The sequence below is a fragment of the Phalacrocorax aristotelis genome, chromosome 1, assembly GCF_949628215.1.
Source record: "Phalacrocorax aristotelis chromosome 1, bGulAri2.1, whole genome shotgun sequence".
Taxonomy (NCBI): Eukaryota; Metazoa; Chordata; class Aves; order Suliformes; family Phalacrocoracidae; genus Phalacrocorax; species Phalacrocorax aristotelis.
Window position 1 is genome coordinate 117,248,511 of NC_134276.1, and position 17,170 is coordinate 117,265,680.

General features: G+C 42.9%; 1 protein-coding gene across 1 annotated transcript in view; it reads right to left on the minus strand.

The window, feature by feature from the left end:
• The window catches only part of PTGFRN (prostaglandin F2 receptor inhibitor), a 72,459-nt gene that overhangs the window by 3,831 nt on the left and 51,458 nt on the right, over positions 1–17,170 (minus strand). Inside the window, exons 7-8 of the mRNA XM_075102906.1 lie at positions 8,107–8,214; positions 1,058–1,363 (exon numbers count right to left, since the gene is read on the minus strand). Of these exons, the coding sequence (XP_074959007.1) occupies positions 1,058–1,363; positions 8,107–8,214 (414 nt within the window). The remainder of the gene's footprint in view (positions 1–1,057; positions 1,364–8,106; positions 8,215–17,170) is intronic.

The following is a 17,170-nucleotide window of genomic DNA, read 5'->3' on the forward strand; positions in this document are numbered from 1 at the left end:
GGACTCCCTTTACCCTAATTCTTCCTCCACCATTTCAAAGCCTCAGGGAGGCTGGAAGGACCAGAGGAACCTTGGAGTGAGACAGCAAAGCAGAGAGTTCCAAGTGGTATTCTGTTACCTGTTCCTCCAAACAAAAGCCTTGCAAAGTTTCCCCATCAGAGGCAGACTGTGGCTGCACTCTTTGTAACATACTTCCAAATGGCCAGGATTGGTCTCCTTTACGCTTTGCTTGATTAGAACTACTCATACAGTATATTCACTGCCACTTGACAACCCTGTCTAATCAACCTCCAAAGTTGGTACCTAGCAAGAAATTTGATTTGTAGGAACTTACTGCTCAGTTAAAAGGCAGAGTCAGAAACTGTAAGGAGTTTGGAAAGTACAGTTATAGTTATTTGCACAGTAGGGAGAACAAAAACTTCTGATTCCTTTCAAGTTCATGGAACTTCCCAATATGACCTTTCCTGGAAATACTGAGAAGAAAGCAACATTCAAAACCCCTCCTGCATTAATTTTCCTCCTTAGATACGTGCTGAATGCACCGTCTAGGGTGCAACTTCCTCTCATGAAGTCTAGCAACACTGGCAACTCAGACTGGAAAGCAGACAAGGCATTAAGTGCAGGGAGCAGCACGTCTTGTGGTTAGGAGAGGGAGGAAGGAGTCAGAGCTCTGACTTTCTGTTCTCAGCTTTAATATTAACCACAAAGTGACTCTACTTCAGCATGCCTCATCTGCAAAACGAGGCTTCCTCCTGCAGGCAACAGAAGGGTTAACACTTGGAGAGAATACTATGCCTTAGTTGAAAGATACACCAGTTATGCAAAACATCACCCAGAGATGATCAGGAAAGAGAACACTCTAGTCTTGAGTATAATCTGTTCAGGCCTACCCAGTCTACAGAATCTCAAATCAGAAGTGGCAAACAATGGAAAAGGATAACAAAATCTAATGAGATGATCAGAGGCACCTTTCTTTAAAAAAAGCCATGGGGAATATTTGTCACAGAAAGACATAGCAAGGTGTTAAAATATTGCATAACATGTTGCAATCTCTTACCATCCATTTTCACAGAGAGAAAGATGGGTTTAGCTTTGATGTCTGGCTCCCGCTGCCACACACCAGTGGCAGATCGCACCCATGGGGTCACTACGCAGTAGTGGTTCCCAAAGTCGTGGTCCTCACAGCCATGCACGCGGAGCCGGAATTCCAGTGGGCTGATTCTCTCCAGGCTGAGATCACTGCTCCCATTTCTCCTGCTCTGCGTGACAATCCCTCTCCGGTCCAGTGAGGCCAGCAAGACAGGCTCTCTGTCCAATGCAAAGGAGCGCACAGCAAACCAGGAGACATCAAAGGACATATCGTCTGTGTTTGTAGACAAAGAATAATTTGGACATGTTGGTGAGCTCCAAAGAGCATTCATAGTGCCACTTCTCAGCAAAAATGTTAATCTGCAAGCAGCATCGCCAACACTGGTCTGACAGTGGAAGAAAAAAAGGAAAAAAAAAAAAAGGAAGAAAAGGGTGCCCTGAACACGTCCTTTCTAGGAGGATTCAAGCAGTGAACTGCAATGAAATGTACTGGCATGAAGAAAGTAGCTGCACAGAAAGGGTGACTTACTACAGGGATGTCAAAGAGGAGATTTCTTGCTTTCCTGCATGCCATTCTAAAATTTGTATTTCATCTCTGATTTAAGTTTTCACCAAGAAGGCCTAGTTATATAACTTTGCTGAACCTACACTGAAAAGAGATTGGAAGTGCTAGGAATTTACTAGCAGAGAGTGATTTGAAATCACTGTCTTCATGCAGGGCCTACACAACCAAAGTCTTTCCTGAAGATTCTTTCCTTACATTTCATCTGCCTAAAGGAATACAGAGATCCTACAAAGAGTAGAAAAAAAAAAAGCCTACAAAAACACAAAGCATTCAGGAGTAAAGTCTGACCACAATGCTCGTACTTCCCCACCACACACCCCCACACCCCCCAAGTTGTGGGTTACTGTCACGCACCGTCAGGCATCAAGCCTTGTACAAGTTTTACCACCCAAGGAGATAGTCTATAAAACGCATTTACGATACCTTTGACATTTAACATAGCTGACAGGTAGTCAGAGTTCATCAACACATTTAGTTCTTTCTGTGTTCATGCAAGATCCTATTGATCCCATTAGCAGATCTCAGTCTTAACCCTATTAGGCTGATGCAGCTGAGTATCTACTTTAAAAATCACTGCTATTCTTTGCTAATGTGAGCCCAGGAACACCTGTCAAGAGTCTGAAACTTGGCATGACCTAGAGTATAGATAGGAAAGCCTCCTCACTTGTTTCAACTACTGATCTTCCTTCCTGGCACATGAACAAACTGATGGGCCCAAACTGGAAGCAGATGTTACTATTTCTATCCTGAGTTTTGGGTACTGGTAGAATGTGTACACAGGGCTTACTTAACCTTTTCACACCTAAGATAGTCCCAGTGATTTTGGTGAGATAGCAAACCTCCATTTGCTACTACTGAGATCTCTGAAAAATACAGTATTAGCAACCTGAAATTTAAAACTGATCTTTCATCTGAGTTTGCGCTTCTCTAAACTCCAGGCTAATGATAAAATTAAAGCCATAAACCTGCTGCTGTACTCAAATTCTTTGCAGATATAAGTGAATAAATTTTTAAGCCTCTATCAGGCAAGCTAACACTTCAGGAAGGAAGGGAACCTTAAAATAATATTTTGAAGTCAGCTGGCCAGGTGGAACACTCGCCCTCTTACTGCAGACAAAAACCAGCCACTGTCTGGGGTATAATTAGCTCCCTTATAAGGTGCACTGGTTTTACACACATCTTAAAAAAACGCCACAAAGATGAGAAAGCAGATGTTACAACCAGAGATGCTGGCTGATCAAACCATTTTGAGACACCAGCCAGTTTCCTGCCCTGCCTGCCATGGCCAGCTGCTCCGGGTGGTGGCACAGAACCTCAAGAGAGCACCTTGCTTGTTTTGCAGCCCTACAGCAGGAATGGGTTTCCCAGTCCTACATGGGGTCAGCATAGGTCATATGGACCAGCAGCCCTCACAACAATCACTCTTGCCTATCATACTACAAATACTACTATTAGTTACTGAGCACAGCACTCGGACCACTTCTCTTGAAAGCAAAAATTAATAAAAATTGCCATAAACACATGTTCAGTTAATGGGACCAAACTTTGACCTCTGCTTTGTGTACTCATCCAACTGTCTGTGGGAAAGAGGGCCTCTGCTGAAGGGAGCTCTGTTTCTATAAACTACTCTTCGTCTCTGCTGCCTGTTTATGCCAAATACGGTAATAGCACCAGTCCACAAGCAGTCATGCTGAGAACGACTGATTCCTTCCAAAGATCATCAAGACTGCCATTAGTTCTTGTGTTTCCAGGTACTGTAGGAGCATATGGACACCTTCCTGGCTATGTCCAACTACACTCAACACACCATTGCACTTGCTAAAAAAGGTTTACACAATAAATTTAGATATTGAAAAAAAAAATCTAGCCTTCAGATTCCCAGGCATTTTGCTACCTTTGAAGAATTTCTTTTCAGTCTCAGTTAATTTGAGGTTCCCTTCCTTCCACATACATAGATGAGTGCAGGCACTTGCTGTCATTTTGAAATAGCTGAATCTATCTTCTGTAATTACAACATGGGACAACAGTATTATGCCAACATATTTTATTAGTCAGTATACACAGTGTGCAATTAGTGACTCACTACAGACAGTCAGAGGGAAGATTTGGCTCTGGGTACTCTTTGTCACTATCCTCCTTGAAATAGCTTAATACAGCAAATTGATCCGATTCATTTCTATGTATCTCTGGTTTTCATGCAATAAAAACACAGGAAAATTTAGCAAAACCAGGACATAAATCAGGTGCTCTCTAAAGATCAGTGATGAACATGCCTAGCAGCTCCCAAGTGCTAATAAATATGTAGTTTTACTAACATAGAACAGGTAACACACTAGGCTTCCCCAAAGCATCTGTATCATTCCACACACACCTTGCATCAGTGTTGACAAGTCACACTCAATTTTTGTCCCCAATCTACAAAAAACAAACCCAACCACAAGAACAACGCTCACACTTAACACAACAAAGGTTTCTTCCACCAGTTACTTCCATTCTCCACAATATTGCAAGTAGTTTGGGACATGTGGACAAGGTGCCCCACGTTAGAGAAAAGCATAACAGCCTAGTGCCAAGCTCAGAAGGCCATCAAGGACCTCAGTGCCCCTGGGTCACGCAACTCAACTGCTTTCATAAAGGAACACAAAGCACTAGGAGCTGGACGCTTCAGAGCTCTGTGAGCAGGGTAATAGTGGTGTTATGCTTCCTCCCCTCCTCAGTGAGAACCGTCAACATGTAAAGCACATCTTTATGCACATTTCAATTTGACACACAAGACTAAGCTGTCTGGGTCTTAACTGCTTCCCTGGCCAATCACTCCTCACAACTGGGAATCCTATTTCTAGACCAGCTCTTAGGAACCATACACTTCCACTGCTTAGAATGGAGCTCTCAGCATCTTGTTACAGTGCTGAATCACAATTTTGAGACCCTTTTTGTTTACTACATTTAAATGAGGTTGAATAGGGCTTCCTAGAGAGCTGAGCAAACCACTTCAAGCCATACAAGAGGTAAACAAGCTGGTTTTGTTAAATCCTCCAGAGTGCCCACTGGGTCTGTCTGGAGCAGATAAAAAACATCTCCTTTCAGGCACAGTAAGTAATACTTTTAAATCCCTAAGCACATAGCCCAAGAAAGGGTGTTCTGGGAAGACTAGAGAGATCATTTGTGAAAATGTGTATTCAACAGCAATATCAGAAGCAGCTTTTATATCTTCAGGGCACAGAAGAACTACTATTCCCTCGACACACATATACTCCCCTCATATCAATTCAAAACACCAACCACAGCTGCCAAGCCAAAGGAGCACTTTTTTAGATGGAGCAGTTGCTCCCATGTACTGAGCTTAGTAACACACACTCCATTTCAGCAAGGTCTCAAAGAAGCAGAGGAGATTAAAGCATGCAGCAGTCACGCCAAAACCTTTTCCACCCTTTTGAAAATTTCCCACAGGGTGGGTACACACAAACACACACAGAGTATTGTGAATTGCCTCTACCACATAAGGGTACAACCCATAAGTAATGCTTCTAGAAAAAAAAGACTGGTCTAACTGTAACAAAGAAGGGCAGTGACAAACATCATTGGTCATTTAATTTTTCTCAGCTCCTTGGAAGTACTTTATTTTTCTGATTGTGCATACAGAGAGTGAGAAGAGGTGGCACCCAACACCTCAACTTATTACAGTAAGCGTACATACTAATCCACGTGCATGCTTGCAAAGCTCAGTGCCTATAAGTATAAGAGCAGAACTGGCTGGCATATCAAGTACGTTCAAAGCGTTTTGGATGCGCATTTAACAAGATATCCTATGAAACTCCCTGATCTTCCTTTGCTTATGAGACAGCCCAAAACACAGCCCTGCAAGTCTGACACCAGAAGGGTCGATGGCTTTTGAAAGCCATCATGCTCCTCAGAATAGAGTCAAATGTAATTGCTCTGCTCTCTTCTCTCATCACGTTCCCAAATGGAAAGACCATATTTGCACTGCTGTCATCTGTTTTCTTCTAGGAGATGCTGGCAACTCTTGCCCTGTTTATCCGATTACCTGGTGTAGTCTTTCTCTAACAACGTGCTTCATTTCCCTATTCTGATGACACAGCCCTGTTACTTTCAGTCTGTCTAACATTTGGCACTCATTTAAAACCCAAGTTCTCCATTCCAGTTATCAGTTGTGATACTGATTCAGCATAGAGACACATCAGCGATGGGACACAGGGGAATAAGGTTAGTACTGAGGGACTACATCTGTTTGTTATCATATGAGCCCTTAAGGCCCTTCTTCACCTAACCTGCTGCATTACCCCAGGGCTCTTGTCCCCTCCGTCTCTCAAGGCCAACAAGGCAGACTGACAGGGGAAGCCTGCATACCCAACAGCTGTAGCACAGATTCCAGCTGTTCCCTGCAGCTTTTCTGCAGGTCTTATCCAGAGGACCAGCAAGGACTGGACAGGGACAAGCTTCTCAGGCTCATATGAAAGGCCCAGATAGGGTTTCTCCACACAGCATAGCTGGTTAGGCTGCAAATCCCGCTCATTCAGCAACTGGAGGCTCAGAGCATGGACTGAAAGGTTCTCTCAAAACCTGCTGCAAAGCCACACTTTACTCCTTTCTAGGCGTACCTGTTGCCTGTGCCTCATCTGCCCCATTGCAGACAAAAAAAAAAGCCACAAACCCCCCAAAAAAACCCACCCACCCAAACGAATCAAAACAAACAAAAAATCCACAGAGGCAGAAATCTACCATGTTCAAGATGAAATTACCCAGCTATGGAACAGATTACAGCGCTGACATTTAAAACACTGCACTGGCTGCTCAGGGCCACTGGAAACAGCATAATTGCCAACTGCATGCGTGATCTATCAATTCAACAGACATCCATGAACCTTTATGAAGTTGCCCAGTTAAAACTTAATTGTGCTGATGAGCAGCTCCTCAAAGATGACACCTTTATATTTCGATCCCTTTGATTATCCTTGTCAGTGCTTCACAGTCTCCAGCTACCAAATACACAAAAAACCTCCATGAACCCAACTGCAGCAGAGCACTGACAGGGGAGCCCCACTGTTACTAAGTGGCCTCTTTTCAAGTTTTAAGTGAGTCAGGTATGCTGAGGCCTCTTTCCAAGGCAACCCCAAGCTTATTTTAGCTGTCAAACACCAGCAGAAGCAGCAGCTGCTCCCTGCCAGCAATTACGGCTTTGCAAAGGAAGCCAGCTGCTTTGGGTACTGCCTCGCAACAATACCGGTAAGAGCTTGGGCACACCTCAACTTGGAAGAGGCCTCCTGCTGAGCAGAAACTGCAGGACAGACTGATGTATACGTACAGATATACGTCTCTGCTTACTGTGTCCAATACCCCATGCTATGAATCTTCTGACAGCAATAAAGTTTACTCAGCTTTTCCTCGCTACCAAGCATTTCAATAATACAATCTACAGACTTCTATCATTTTTTCACAGGCAGCACACAACTGTAATCTAGCAAATTGCTTCCCTGCCACACTCATATTTAGTGCGGAAAAGACATCTTGGAATTTCAATGTGATGGGCCTTTACTAAGCTTGGTACTTCATCTCATCAGCTACTACATTATAAGTAATATTTTCTGCTCAACACCTTTTGTGGTGGCTTATGCATAGATTTTTAAGTTTCATATGAATCACGACATCTTTATATTTAGGTATATACATTTATATATTTGTATTTACACACATATTTATAGATTTTAAATACATTTTATATTCACATATATGTATAAAATTACTTCAAAAAAGTAAACTCATTCTAAACCCAAATTTTGATATAATAACCAGAGTTATTCTCACAGCATTTTGATGAAAAGCAGCTCAGGCAATGCTTGGCAAATAGCTAGGTTTTGAGCAATTCTCTGAACTTTTCAGCTCTTCATAAAAATTTGCCCTTAAAGTGCCCACTATCCTTTTCACAGCAATTTTTGACATTTAGGCTGCACTAGTCAATTATTGTGATTTTTAGATTTACATTAAGCCTTAAATTCACTCTGAAGTATGAAGCTGACTGACCAGGTGACTTCAAGATTTGTTTACAGATGACTATTTTCTCTTAAGAGATTTTGCCAATAGTCTTCCTTTCCAACTAAAGGAAACAAGAATAGTTTTCATGGCCCATCTAGTGGTTGTAGGCTGAGATTGCCAGCAGTGGGGTCAGTTGGTACAGACAGCACAGTGGGGTTTAGCAGTAAGAACACTTTTTTTCCCCCCCCCTACCCTTAGAAAGTGAAACAAAAAAACTTGTTTTAAGTTGGGTTGTTGAAAACAAACATGTTTTCCTACTAGATTTATCTAGCTGTATAGGATTTTCAGTGCTAGTTTTTAATTCTCCAGCCTCATTCAAAGGACATAGGGTTGTAACTGCCAGTATTATTCTGCCCAGGGAAGGCAAATGAGTTATGAGTAAAATAATTGTGCCACAATACCTGGCTCAAGTGTCATTCCTTCCGTTGTGATGATACACAGCAGATCTGCCAGTTCACCCTGGTAAATTGTTGGGTTGTCAGAATGCACCGAGACATTAAACACAGGACCTAGAAAAGAATAACCACAATTATTCATGGCAGGCTTTTCTTCAGTGTCCAAAACCTTTCTCGCATACTTTTGAAGTATTGTCTGCTAGTTTGTGGAGACAGAGCTCTGAAGTAGGCATAAGCAATCATGTAAAGTTTTGCAAAATAGTTATCCTTTTTTAACGATTAATTTCTGTACTAAGACAAAGCACCCAAACTGCCGGACCTGTCCCCCAACACACAGGCTGCTGTCCAAGTCTGCCTTCTGCTGTCCTGCACAAAAGAAGCCAGTCTTCCACTGGTGACTCCTCTAACAGCACAAGTGTTCAGGTCTTCAGGCTAATCCATGGACCATTTTGGCTGAGGCTGTCAATAGGAATTCAAGTTGGAACAAACCAGTATTTTAACAATACAGATGGTTCTGCTATGGAACTGAAACACAGACAATGGAAGTGCATCTGATAACACTTTTCTGTGGGTTTTCCTTCAGGCTCTGCCACAGATAGTTTACTCTGTAGGAGATGTCTCAAAGCCCAAGGGTACAGTAACTCCTTCAGCTGCACACTGGTGATGATATTGATGAAAACCATTAGGGTGTTATGAAATGCTCAAGACACCATGACAACATGGTGTCTGACATCTGAGGTACATAGGTTAAAAAACAAAACTTCCCCAAATTTTTACAACAACTACGTCTCTGATGCAAAATTAACAAACCCACAATTCCTCAGATATGCCAACATTGCTAGTACCCTATTTCACAGGGCAGAAACTGAAGAATGTGTCAAAATATCCTTAGTCATTTCTCTATTAAACAAGGCAAAGGAGATAAGTAAGAGGAAAGCTGATGCTACTGGTGGCCTCCAGGATGGCTTTAGGGAAAGGGACCAGGGAGCCCAAGAAGGAACTTGGGACTCAGATTAAGTAACAACCCTTTTTAGCCTCCCTGGACTCCATCAGCTCCTATCATTACCTGGCTCAGCTACATCTGGGACAGCAACAGCAACAAGCAGCATAGAAAGGCAGTTCGGGAGAAAAGAAAAGCTGTTGGAAGATTCACCCTCCTCCACTCTTACATGCTACTGTTTAATACAGGAACCGTAAGTTTCAAATCCACTGAAGATCAGTGGCAAACAATGCTTTTGGCAGAATACATTCAAGAAATCATTCAAGACAACCCACTTGTCCCTTACCTTCCCAACAGATTTCTGTGGAAGGCTATGCTGATAACACACTACACAGACTTATCACATCACTTCCAAACTGAGGTTCTGGAAAGCAACTTGGATGGGGCATGAAGCTAGAGCTGTCATTCTGGTGAAGCTATTCTAGACGACGAGGGCCTGACTTGTTTTGGTCAGCATAGATTACACAGCACACTAAAATGAATTCCAATTACAGCGCAATAATTACTTCTGTGGCTTCCAAAAGTCCCCCCACAATTTCCACTGGGCACAATGTGGTGCTTTTTGTTATACCATAACTTTCTTACAGCCCTCTTCTCTGCCCAGAAGCAGTTGTACTTTGTACACAAGGGCAGTATGTAGACATATAATCCCAGAGGTTTGTACCCTTTTTGACACTAGAAGTCCTCTCTATTAAAAACAGACCCTGCCAAGCAAGGATAAAAGGCTGGTAGAAATGCAATAGAGGTTACACATGGACTCCCAGCTGAGACTCCTACATGCTTATGCTAGAACATATTTAAGGAAATAAGAGACCAAGAACGCTTTGAAGTTCAGCTGTTCAGGTAGCAACTTCATGAGTATGCTGCAGCCCTAACCTAAGTTCAGCATGAGCTTTGGGACATGGTTTAGGAGGCATGGTGGTCTTGCATTGATGGTTGGACTTGATGATCTTAGAGATCTTTTCCAACCTTAATGATTCTATGATGGGATCCTTTTCTGGGGAAATGGAGAAAGATTAATCTGATTGCTTCTTCAGACTCTATCCAAACTCTTTCTATGTGAACTCAATTTGTTTCCTGACATTTACACACGCAACCCCCACCCATATTCCCCTTGCAGCCTATTTGATAGCTCTTTTTCAGATAAGACATTTTCCATCATTTTCTTCAGTGTTGTGCAGATGGAAGTTCAAGGTCCTAGGGGACTAAAGGCAGCATAGATCAGGGCACTCCAGCCAACTTTAATGAGAAAAGTCTCAAGCTGTGTGGGAACTGTCACCGCAACATAAACAAAGAGACTGTCAAAATCTGCCAGGAATATCCCTGCATTCCCAGCACATACCCTCTGCTACACTGATCAAAGGTAAAACAGCACCACAGTAATCCCGGTACTGTCTATAGCTCATGGTCTATCCAAAGTCCCAGCAGTGAGTGAGATGACATCATGCCAGGAATATGGGACATGCTCTACTCCAGCAAGCAGGCTCTGTCCCAGCTAGATACCGACAGGGATTGAGCAAGGGAGATGAACTGCATGATCGCAACTTTGTCAGGCTAAGGATGGGCTGCCTTACCCTTGCCCTGGCAGGGTAAACAAGGAAAGACGGAGGGTACATGTAGACAGGACTTTTCAGGCCTTGTTTCTAGGTTGAAAGTCCAGGCATCTACAGCATTCAGCAGACACAGGCTTCAAACCCTGGCACGCCAACAAACCACTAATGCAGAGTGGAGTCTAGGCATTCCTGACCATTGAATGTCACACGGGTAAAAGCTAAGTTTGTTTGGTTACTCAGCCAGGAAAGGCCATGTATCATGGTAATACAGCACTCCCTACATACTCTTCAGTTCTGGGTCACCAAGCACATCTCTACCCTGCCTCCCACATGAAGAGTTAAAGCTTCCTGGGGAGTAAGAAGGCTGCTAGGCAGCAGCTGCTGTGTCGTTTCATGATCATACTTCCCCTTGGTAAGCCACAAACAGTTATTTCCCTTTGGTTATTTCCCTGCTAGTGTACATCTGCAAATTACCATCTGTACCTCCAGGGAGAAATCACTGTCCTGTGTTAGAAGAACTGGACTTCAACAGCGAGCTATGTGTCCAGCTGAAGAGGGAAAAAAGGTTTTGTTTATTTCAGGTTTTGTCTGTTTGGTTTTTTTTTTTAAACCTAAGCAAGCTTCATTACAGTGAAAGCTTCTTAGTTCAGTCTTGAAAACTGTGTAGTTGCAACTTCCTAGGAGAAGCATCTTTCTTCTTTGGAAGTCTCTTAGGCCTTCTGCCCACATGCCCCATGACCTGGGCTTCAGGCTGCCCTCAGGCATGAAAGGACAGAATAAAGCATCTTCATAGATTCCCCCCTGCCCCCAAGAAACTGAAAAGGCAGGATGCTGTTTTCAACAGAGACCCATTAGCCCTGAGCTGGACCGCAAGGACCATTTAATCCCCTTACCCTCCACCATAAGGTACACTTGAGTCAGAGTTGTAGTCACTAAACAGCCTAGGAAAGATTCACAGAAGCTGATGACATGGCTTTAATACCTCAGTTAAAAGTATTCTGCACACTGCCCCTCTCTATAGAAGGGTTTTGGTCTTGGTTTTGTTTGGTTTTAATCTAAAACCCCTGAACTGACCAATGCTTTTAACTTGATTATAACTTGCCTGATCTACATCCCCAGCTTAAACAATTTACTCTGGCTTCAGCTGAACCCGTCTGGCAACATGGTAAGAGAAGCAGGAACAAGCTGCATGCCAATCTCAAACAAAAGCAGCAGCAAACCAGTGTTTGTTAGTGGGTTATAAGCAAAACCATCACCTTATGTAACTGGACATCTGCTTTACGGCAGGCTCAAGAAAAGCACCTGGCTCAAAAAACAGCACCAGATCAAACACAGGATGCTTCCAGACACATTTTCAAGACTCCTGAGGACCTCCCAAAAGGTCACAAATGTGCCACAAAAACCATCTGCAAGGTGTGGATCCTGTTGGGGTTTTTTCTGCCATAGTAGCCGTCACACCACAGTATTCATAAGGGCCTGGATCTAGACTCCACCAAGCAGGGCTTGGCACATAAAACCCAAGTGCTTTTCTTAAGTTCTTGCCCTCCAAGACAAAAAAAAACAATAAACCCCTCAACCCAAGCTTACAGATGCAGGCAACACGCATCTGTAAAGTAACAGGCAACTCCCAGTTGACACTGATGATACCGACTACCAGGTTCTCAGCATCACAGTGCTCAAGCACTTGCAGCATCACAGGAGAGGTTGTGGAGGTGACACAAACTCTTTTTCAATGAGATCTGAGTTTATGCTGCATTAACACTAAGAAAAATGGAACTCAACAGGTAACAGATGATGTAGCTTTGCTCACCATGCCACTTGTATTTAACAGTTTGAAATACCATTATTGGCACCTACTGGTCACTAGGGAGAATGAACAAAACAGAATTTAGTTTGAAACGCAGGCTGACAGATCAAGCATGACCTGTAAAGCTCATCAAGAGCAAAGCAAATTTAAATGTAGGAAAGCTGCTCAGGAGTTCGAAAGCTGGGAAATAATTGGATATTAATAAATTCAGGTTTGAAGATAAGTGTCATGCCCTCAGCTAATTTGGAAACTAAAGACCACAGATATACAAAACAATCCAGCATCCCCAATTCTAGGGGCTAAGCATCAACCTTCTCCTAAATTGCCATCTTCTGCTGAGACCTTTGACTTAAACTAAGCCAAAAATATCTGTTCCTCAATATAGTAAGGCTATATGTAAGCTTAGATACAACCCCCAAAAGAAGTCCTTTTCTTTAATAAAGTAGTAACAATTTCATATTAAAAAGCATCTGCAGTAAAGATAGGAATAAAGTTTTCTGAACATTTCTTGACTTCTGAATGCTTGAAAAACACTATATAATTTTAAACAGAAGGGGAAGAAACTGAGGTTAGAAGTTGACTACTACAAAGAGAAACCAGGTTCCAGGATCAGGACCTGTTTGGAGTGATTTCTTCCGAATGTCCCCTTTTATGGCAGATCTCATTGCTCAAACTGTTGATTTCACACAACTCAGGAAGGAAAACTCCAGGATACAAGTCCTAGAGTGATACAGTTTTCAGCCAGAAAGTGCACTGCAAATCCCTCCATATATGTAAATTAAAGGAAAAAGTGTTTATAAGCTGCACCAAATTTGGTTTATTACTTTGTGCTCAATCAGATAGATTCACATTGAAAAGGCTGCAGGGTTAAAAGGAGGAATTCAAGTTTGAGTTAATCTAACTCAGCTTAAAGATTTACATACTGGAGAAAAATAAAAAATCCTGAGCCCTATCTACCTGATGTCACCCCATTCTCCCTGCTTTCCTTCCCTGCTCAGTAATCCAAACACCTTACATCTGCAGCAAAAAGAGGAAAATGAGGGAGATTAATCAAAAGCCAGTTAACATCTAGATTTACAACAGAAGAGATCCTAATTACCTAGGTCCTAGGTGACATTTTGGCCTTCTCTACATTATTTTAGTCAGTACTTCTCTGCAAAAATAAGGTAGAGTCTCCCCACAGACATGAGTTACCTTTATTTTCCAGACACGTAAAGTAGAGCAGAGAAAGGCCAAGTAACCTGACTGACAACAGAGATCCAGAGCAGGCTGATCCACCCAAGAAGCCTGTGCCCAGTCCATTACGCAGCAGGGAGGCCGCAATCACTGCATGCAGCTTCCCTACTTGCAATCAGCCAGCACCACAGACCACAATGGGGGAAAAAAAAAAACCTGATGCAACCCACAAGTTCTCTGCCTTCCAAAATATTACTCATGTCTGCCCTGGCACCAAATCGTTTACTCGAACTGAGAATCCCATGACCTGCCTTTCTCCACATAATGAGCTCCTTCACCCACACTATTCCAGCCCCCTGCCCTCTCCTTGCTTCTTCATGGAGCTGTTCCAACAAGCTTTACCCCAAGCATCATAATAGCTGTTACTGGAAGAAGCCCCCAGTAGCTTAGTCTGCGGTTTCTACTTCCAGCTACAAATTAATGCACACAGCCACAAAGGCACACAATGACAAAGCACGTTCCTGCCCATTAACAGTGGCTAGAAAATACCAGCTTTTCTTGCCAAAGAGTTTCTGCTGTATTGCTCTTCATTCATTTCCATGATTAAGGTTTCTTTCCTTTAAGAATCCTTCTATTCTCCTTTCTTGAAACTGAGTATCTCTCAGGGTCATTGCAGGGCATCATTTAATTTTAACTGCAAGTTCAACATCAATACTCAGCTCATATTTCAGCAGCTCTCGGTTTATCTCAGCTTCTTCCAAAGTGAATGATAATACATTGCTGTGTAATGAGCTTGCATGCAGATGTAATCCAGAGTTGAAGATTTCATCGAGACGCTTCCCTTAAAGTTCTCTTATTTTTGCCTCTCAGAGCTTTCTGCCCTCTGCTGAATGGCACAGGGGGAAGCCAGCTCAGAGCACAGCCAAGCTCTAAATGGTTCTCCCACATAACATACTTCTCAATACAAGATTAAAAGTGTCCTCCCTGCTCCCCTATGGGGAAAGGAAAATAAGTCACTTCTGTGGAAAGCCCTGTGAGTGTATAGTAGGCAGACACTCTAAACACTAACCTGGATTGCCAGGTTCAGTGTAAAAAGGATAAAAAATTAAAGGACAAATGCCAAAGAAGAATTTATGATGCCAGGATAAACCAGGTGGATTTCACACAGACCAGGTGCCTCAGCATTAAAAAACAAAACAAAACAGCTGGAGTCATTGGAACCAGATACCAGTACACAGATCTGCATCAGATAAGCACTCTGACCTCAAGCAAGTTCCCCGCTATTTGACTCTCACCTTTGCTGGCCAGCTCAGCTAAGGTTGTGGGCAAAGGGGAGCAGTAAAAAAAGATAGCCTCTCTCATCCACTGCTCAGCCCTTGCAGTGCAAAGGCATTGCCGCTGGAGCAACACCTCCAGGTTACCAGAAGGTAAGTGAGAGATTTCAGACTGGGTGGGTAGGATCACAAGACATACTAGAAGCCGTCTTGATACACTGGCTTCAAAACAGCAAGGAACAGAAGACAGGTGAGTTCCAGGCTGAAAGGCAGGCTGTGTACATACATCATCCAATAGCTCAGGAGGAGAGGGGATGCATTTGAGTTTCAGCAGAAATGATGCAATGAAATTAATAGAAAATTTCAAGACAAGCACTGTCAGCTAGCTGTTCTTGTCCCTCGCACTGCTGGGCAACCTTTGAAAAAGAGATGGCAGAACTTCTGTTCTAGACTGGGAAAACTAAAAAGAAGCACTGAAGAATATTGAAGTCTTCATATGGGACAGCCTCCCCTTGCCCCCAGATAAGCTTAGTTTGCTTACAGCTACTGGACATACAGCAGGCATTCATTTTATGAAATTAATCTAGTGTTCCATGTTATTCATAAAGCCAGTCCAAAGGATCCTGCAGAGAACAATCTGCCATTGATGGAATATTTGAAAACTAATGACCTACTAGGCTCCTCCTCACCACCCCCACCCCTCAACTTCCAGTTTATATAACTCAGTGGACAAAATCCACATTTCATTTTTTAGTTCAGGAAGTTTAAAACAAATGCCTTTACATTAACATTTCAGGTCATTAACCAAATGGAATAAATATGTCCCTCTGCAACAGCAAGTGGAGAAAAGAAGTGAGGAGGTCTCTGCTTGCAGCCAGCAAGTTCTGCCTTGAATGGAAAGAATCTGAGCAAGACATTTTCCACAGATGTTCATGGAAAAACATTTCAGAGCACTGCCACATTTCAAGCCTATTGTGGCAGGAAACACTGAAGTTTCATGTGCACAGTCCCCAGCTCATATATAAAAAGCTTCCAGGCCTTGTGCTGTTCAGATAGATCACATTGCACAGTGCATGTGCACACTAAAAACCTCTCCTTGAAACATCACTCAACTCAGAGATCTGGGAAGGAGTCAAATTGGAAGAAAGGATTTCCAATCCTAGCAAGCTTCCCCACACCCTATCAAAAAGGAATCAATAAAAACCACCAAGAAAGAAATTCCTCCTGTGACTAAAAGCTTCATGTCAAACCCTTTAAGGGCTTCCTCCTGCTGAAAAAGCTGCTTCTGTATTGATCACCTCCCTGCTTCATCCATCCCAGTGCAAGCTGAAAAATGCTGTCAGAGTCCAAGCCTTCAAAGTAAGATGGAGACAGGAATACCTTCTATTTTTCAAAGTTGCACTGCCTTCTTACATCCCTGCCTGCAACAGTCACAGTTAAAATGCCTTTCTGTTCTACTTTGAGAACCCCAAAAAGTCAGGAAAACTGTTAACGTGTCAATTGCACTATTAGGGACAAGCACACTCTTAAACTACTCATCACCCATTTAACTCAGGATTTAGCAGAGTAGTGCCCTCCAGCTCCAGTTACCTAGAGAGCTGCATGCCCTTCTGCTTTTTCTGACCCTTTCCTGTGAGTATCTTCCCTCCAATTTTGGGGAGCCTGTCATTCTCCCTAGAAACCACTAGCTACCACAGCAGTTCTGCCTTTCACCACTCCCATTAGGGAAAGATCTGGCACCAGCTTCTTTCTCTGAAGAACAAATTTGACAGCTGCCTGTAGCACAGGATGCGAGACAAGGCCGTGATATCCGAGCTGTGCTTTTATAGCTGCTCCACAACTTTGCCATTTACCTCTAACTCCCTGACTCAGTCACAGTTTGCATCAAAGACAGTACACCTCAGCAAACAAAACCAAAGTAACACACCCACAAAACATCATCTGTCTCGTATACCTGATTCTAAACAATTTTCCAAATAATAATGCCAGTTAGGTCATTCTAACTGTGCTCATCACCTGTCCTCCTCATGCCCAGAGAGGACATACCAGTAACAACTGAAGGACACAAAGTTCATCCACCAATTGAAGAAAGGGAGGTATTTCGAGCCAGATTTTGCTACATGCCAAGATTATTTTGGGAAATAGCTCTCCAGTAAATTCTGCCTGGGATCTCATTTCTCTCTTCATTCTTTTGTAAAGACTGAAAGGCTGACAGGGCTTCAGGACCATCCCTCCCCCTGCTCCAGCCTTGCTACTGGAA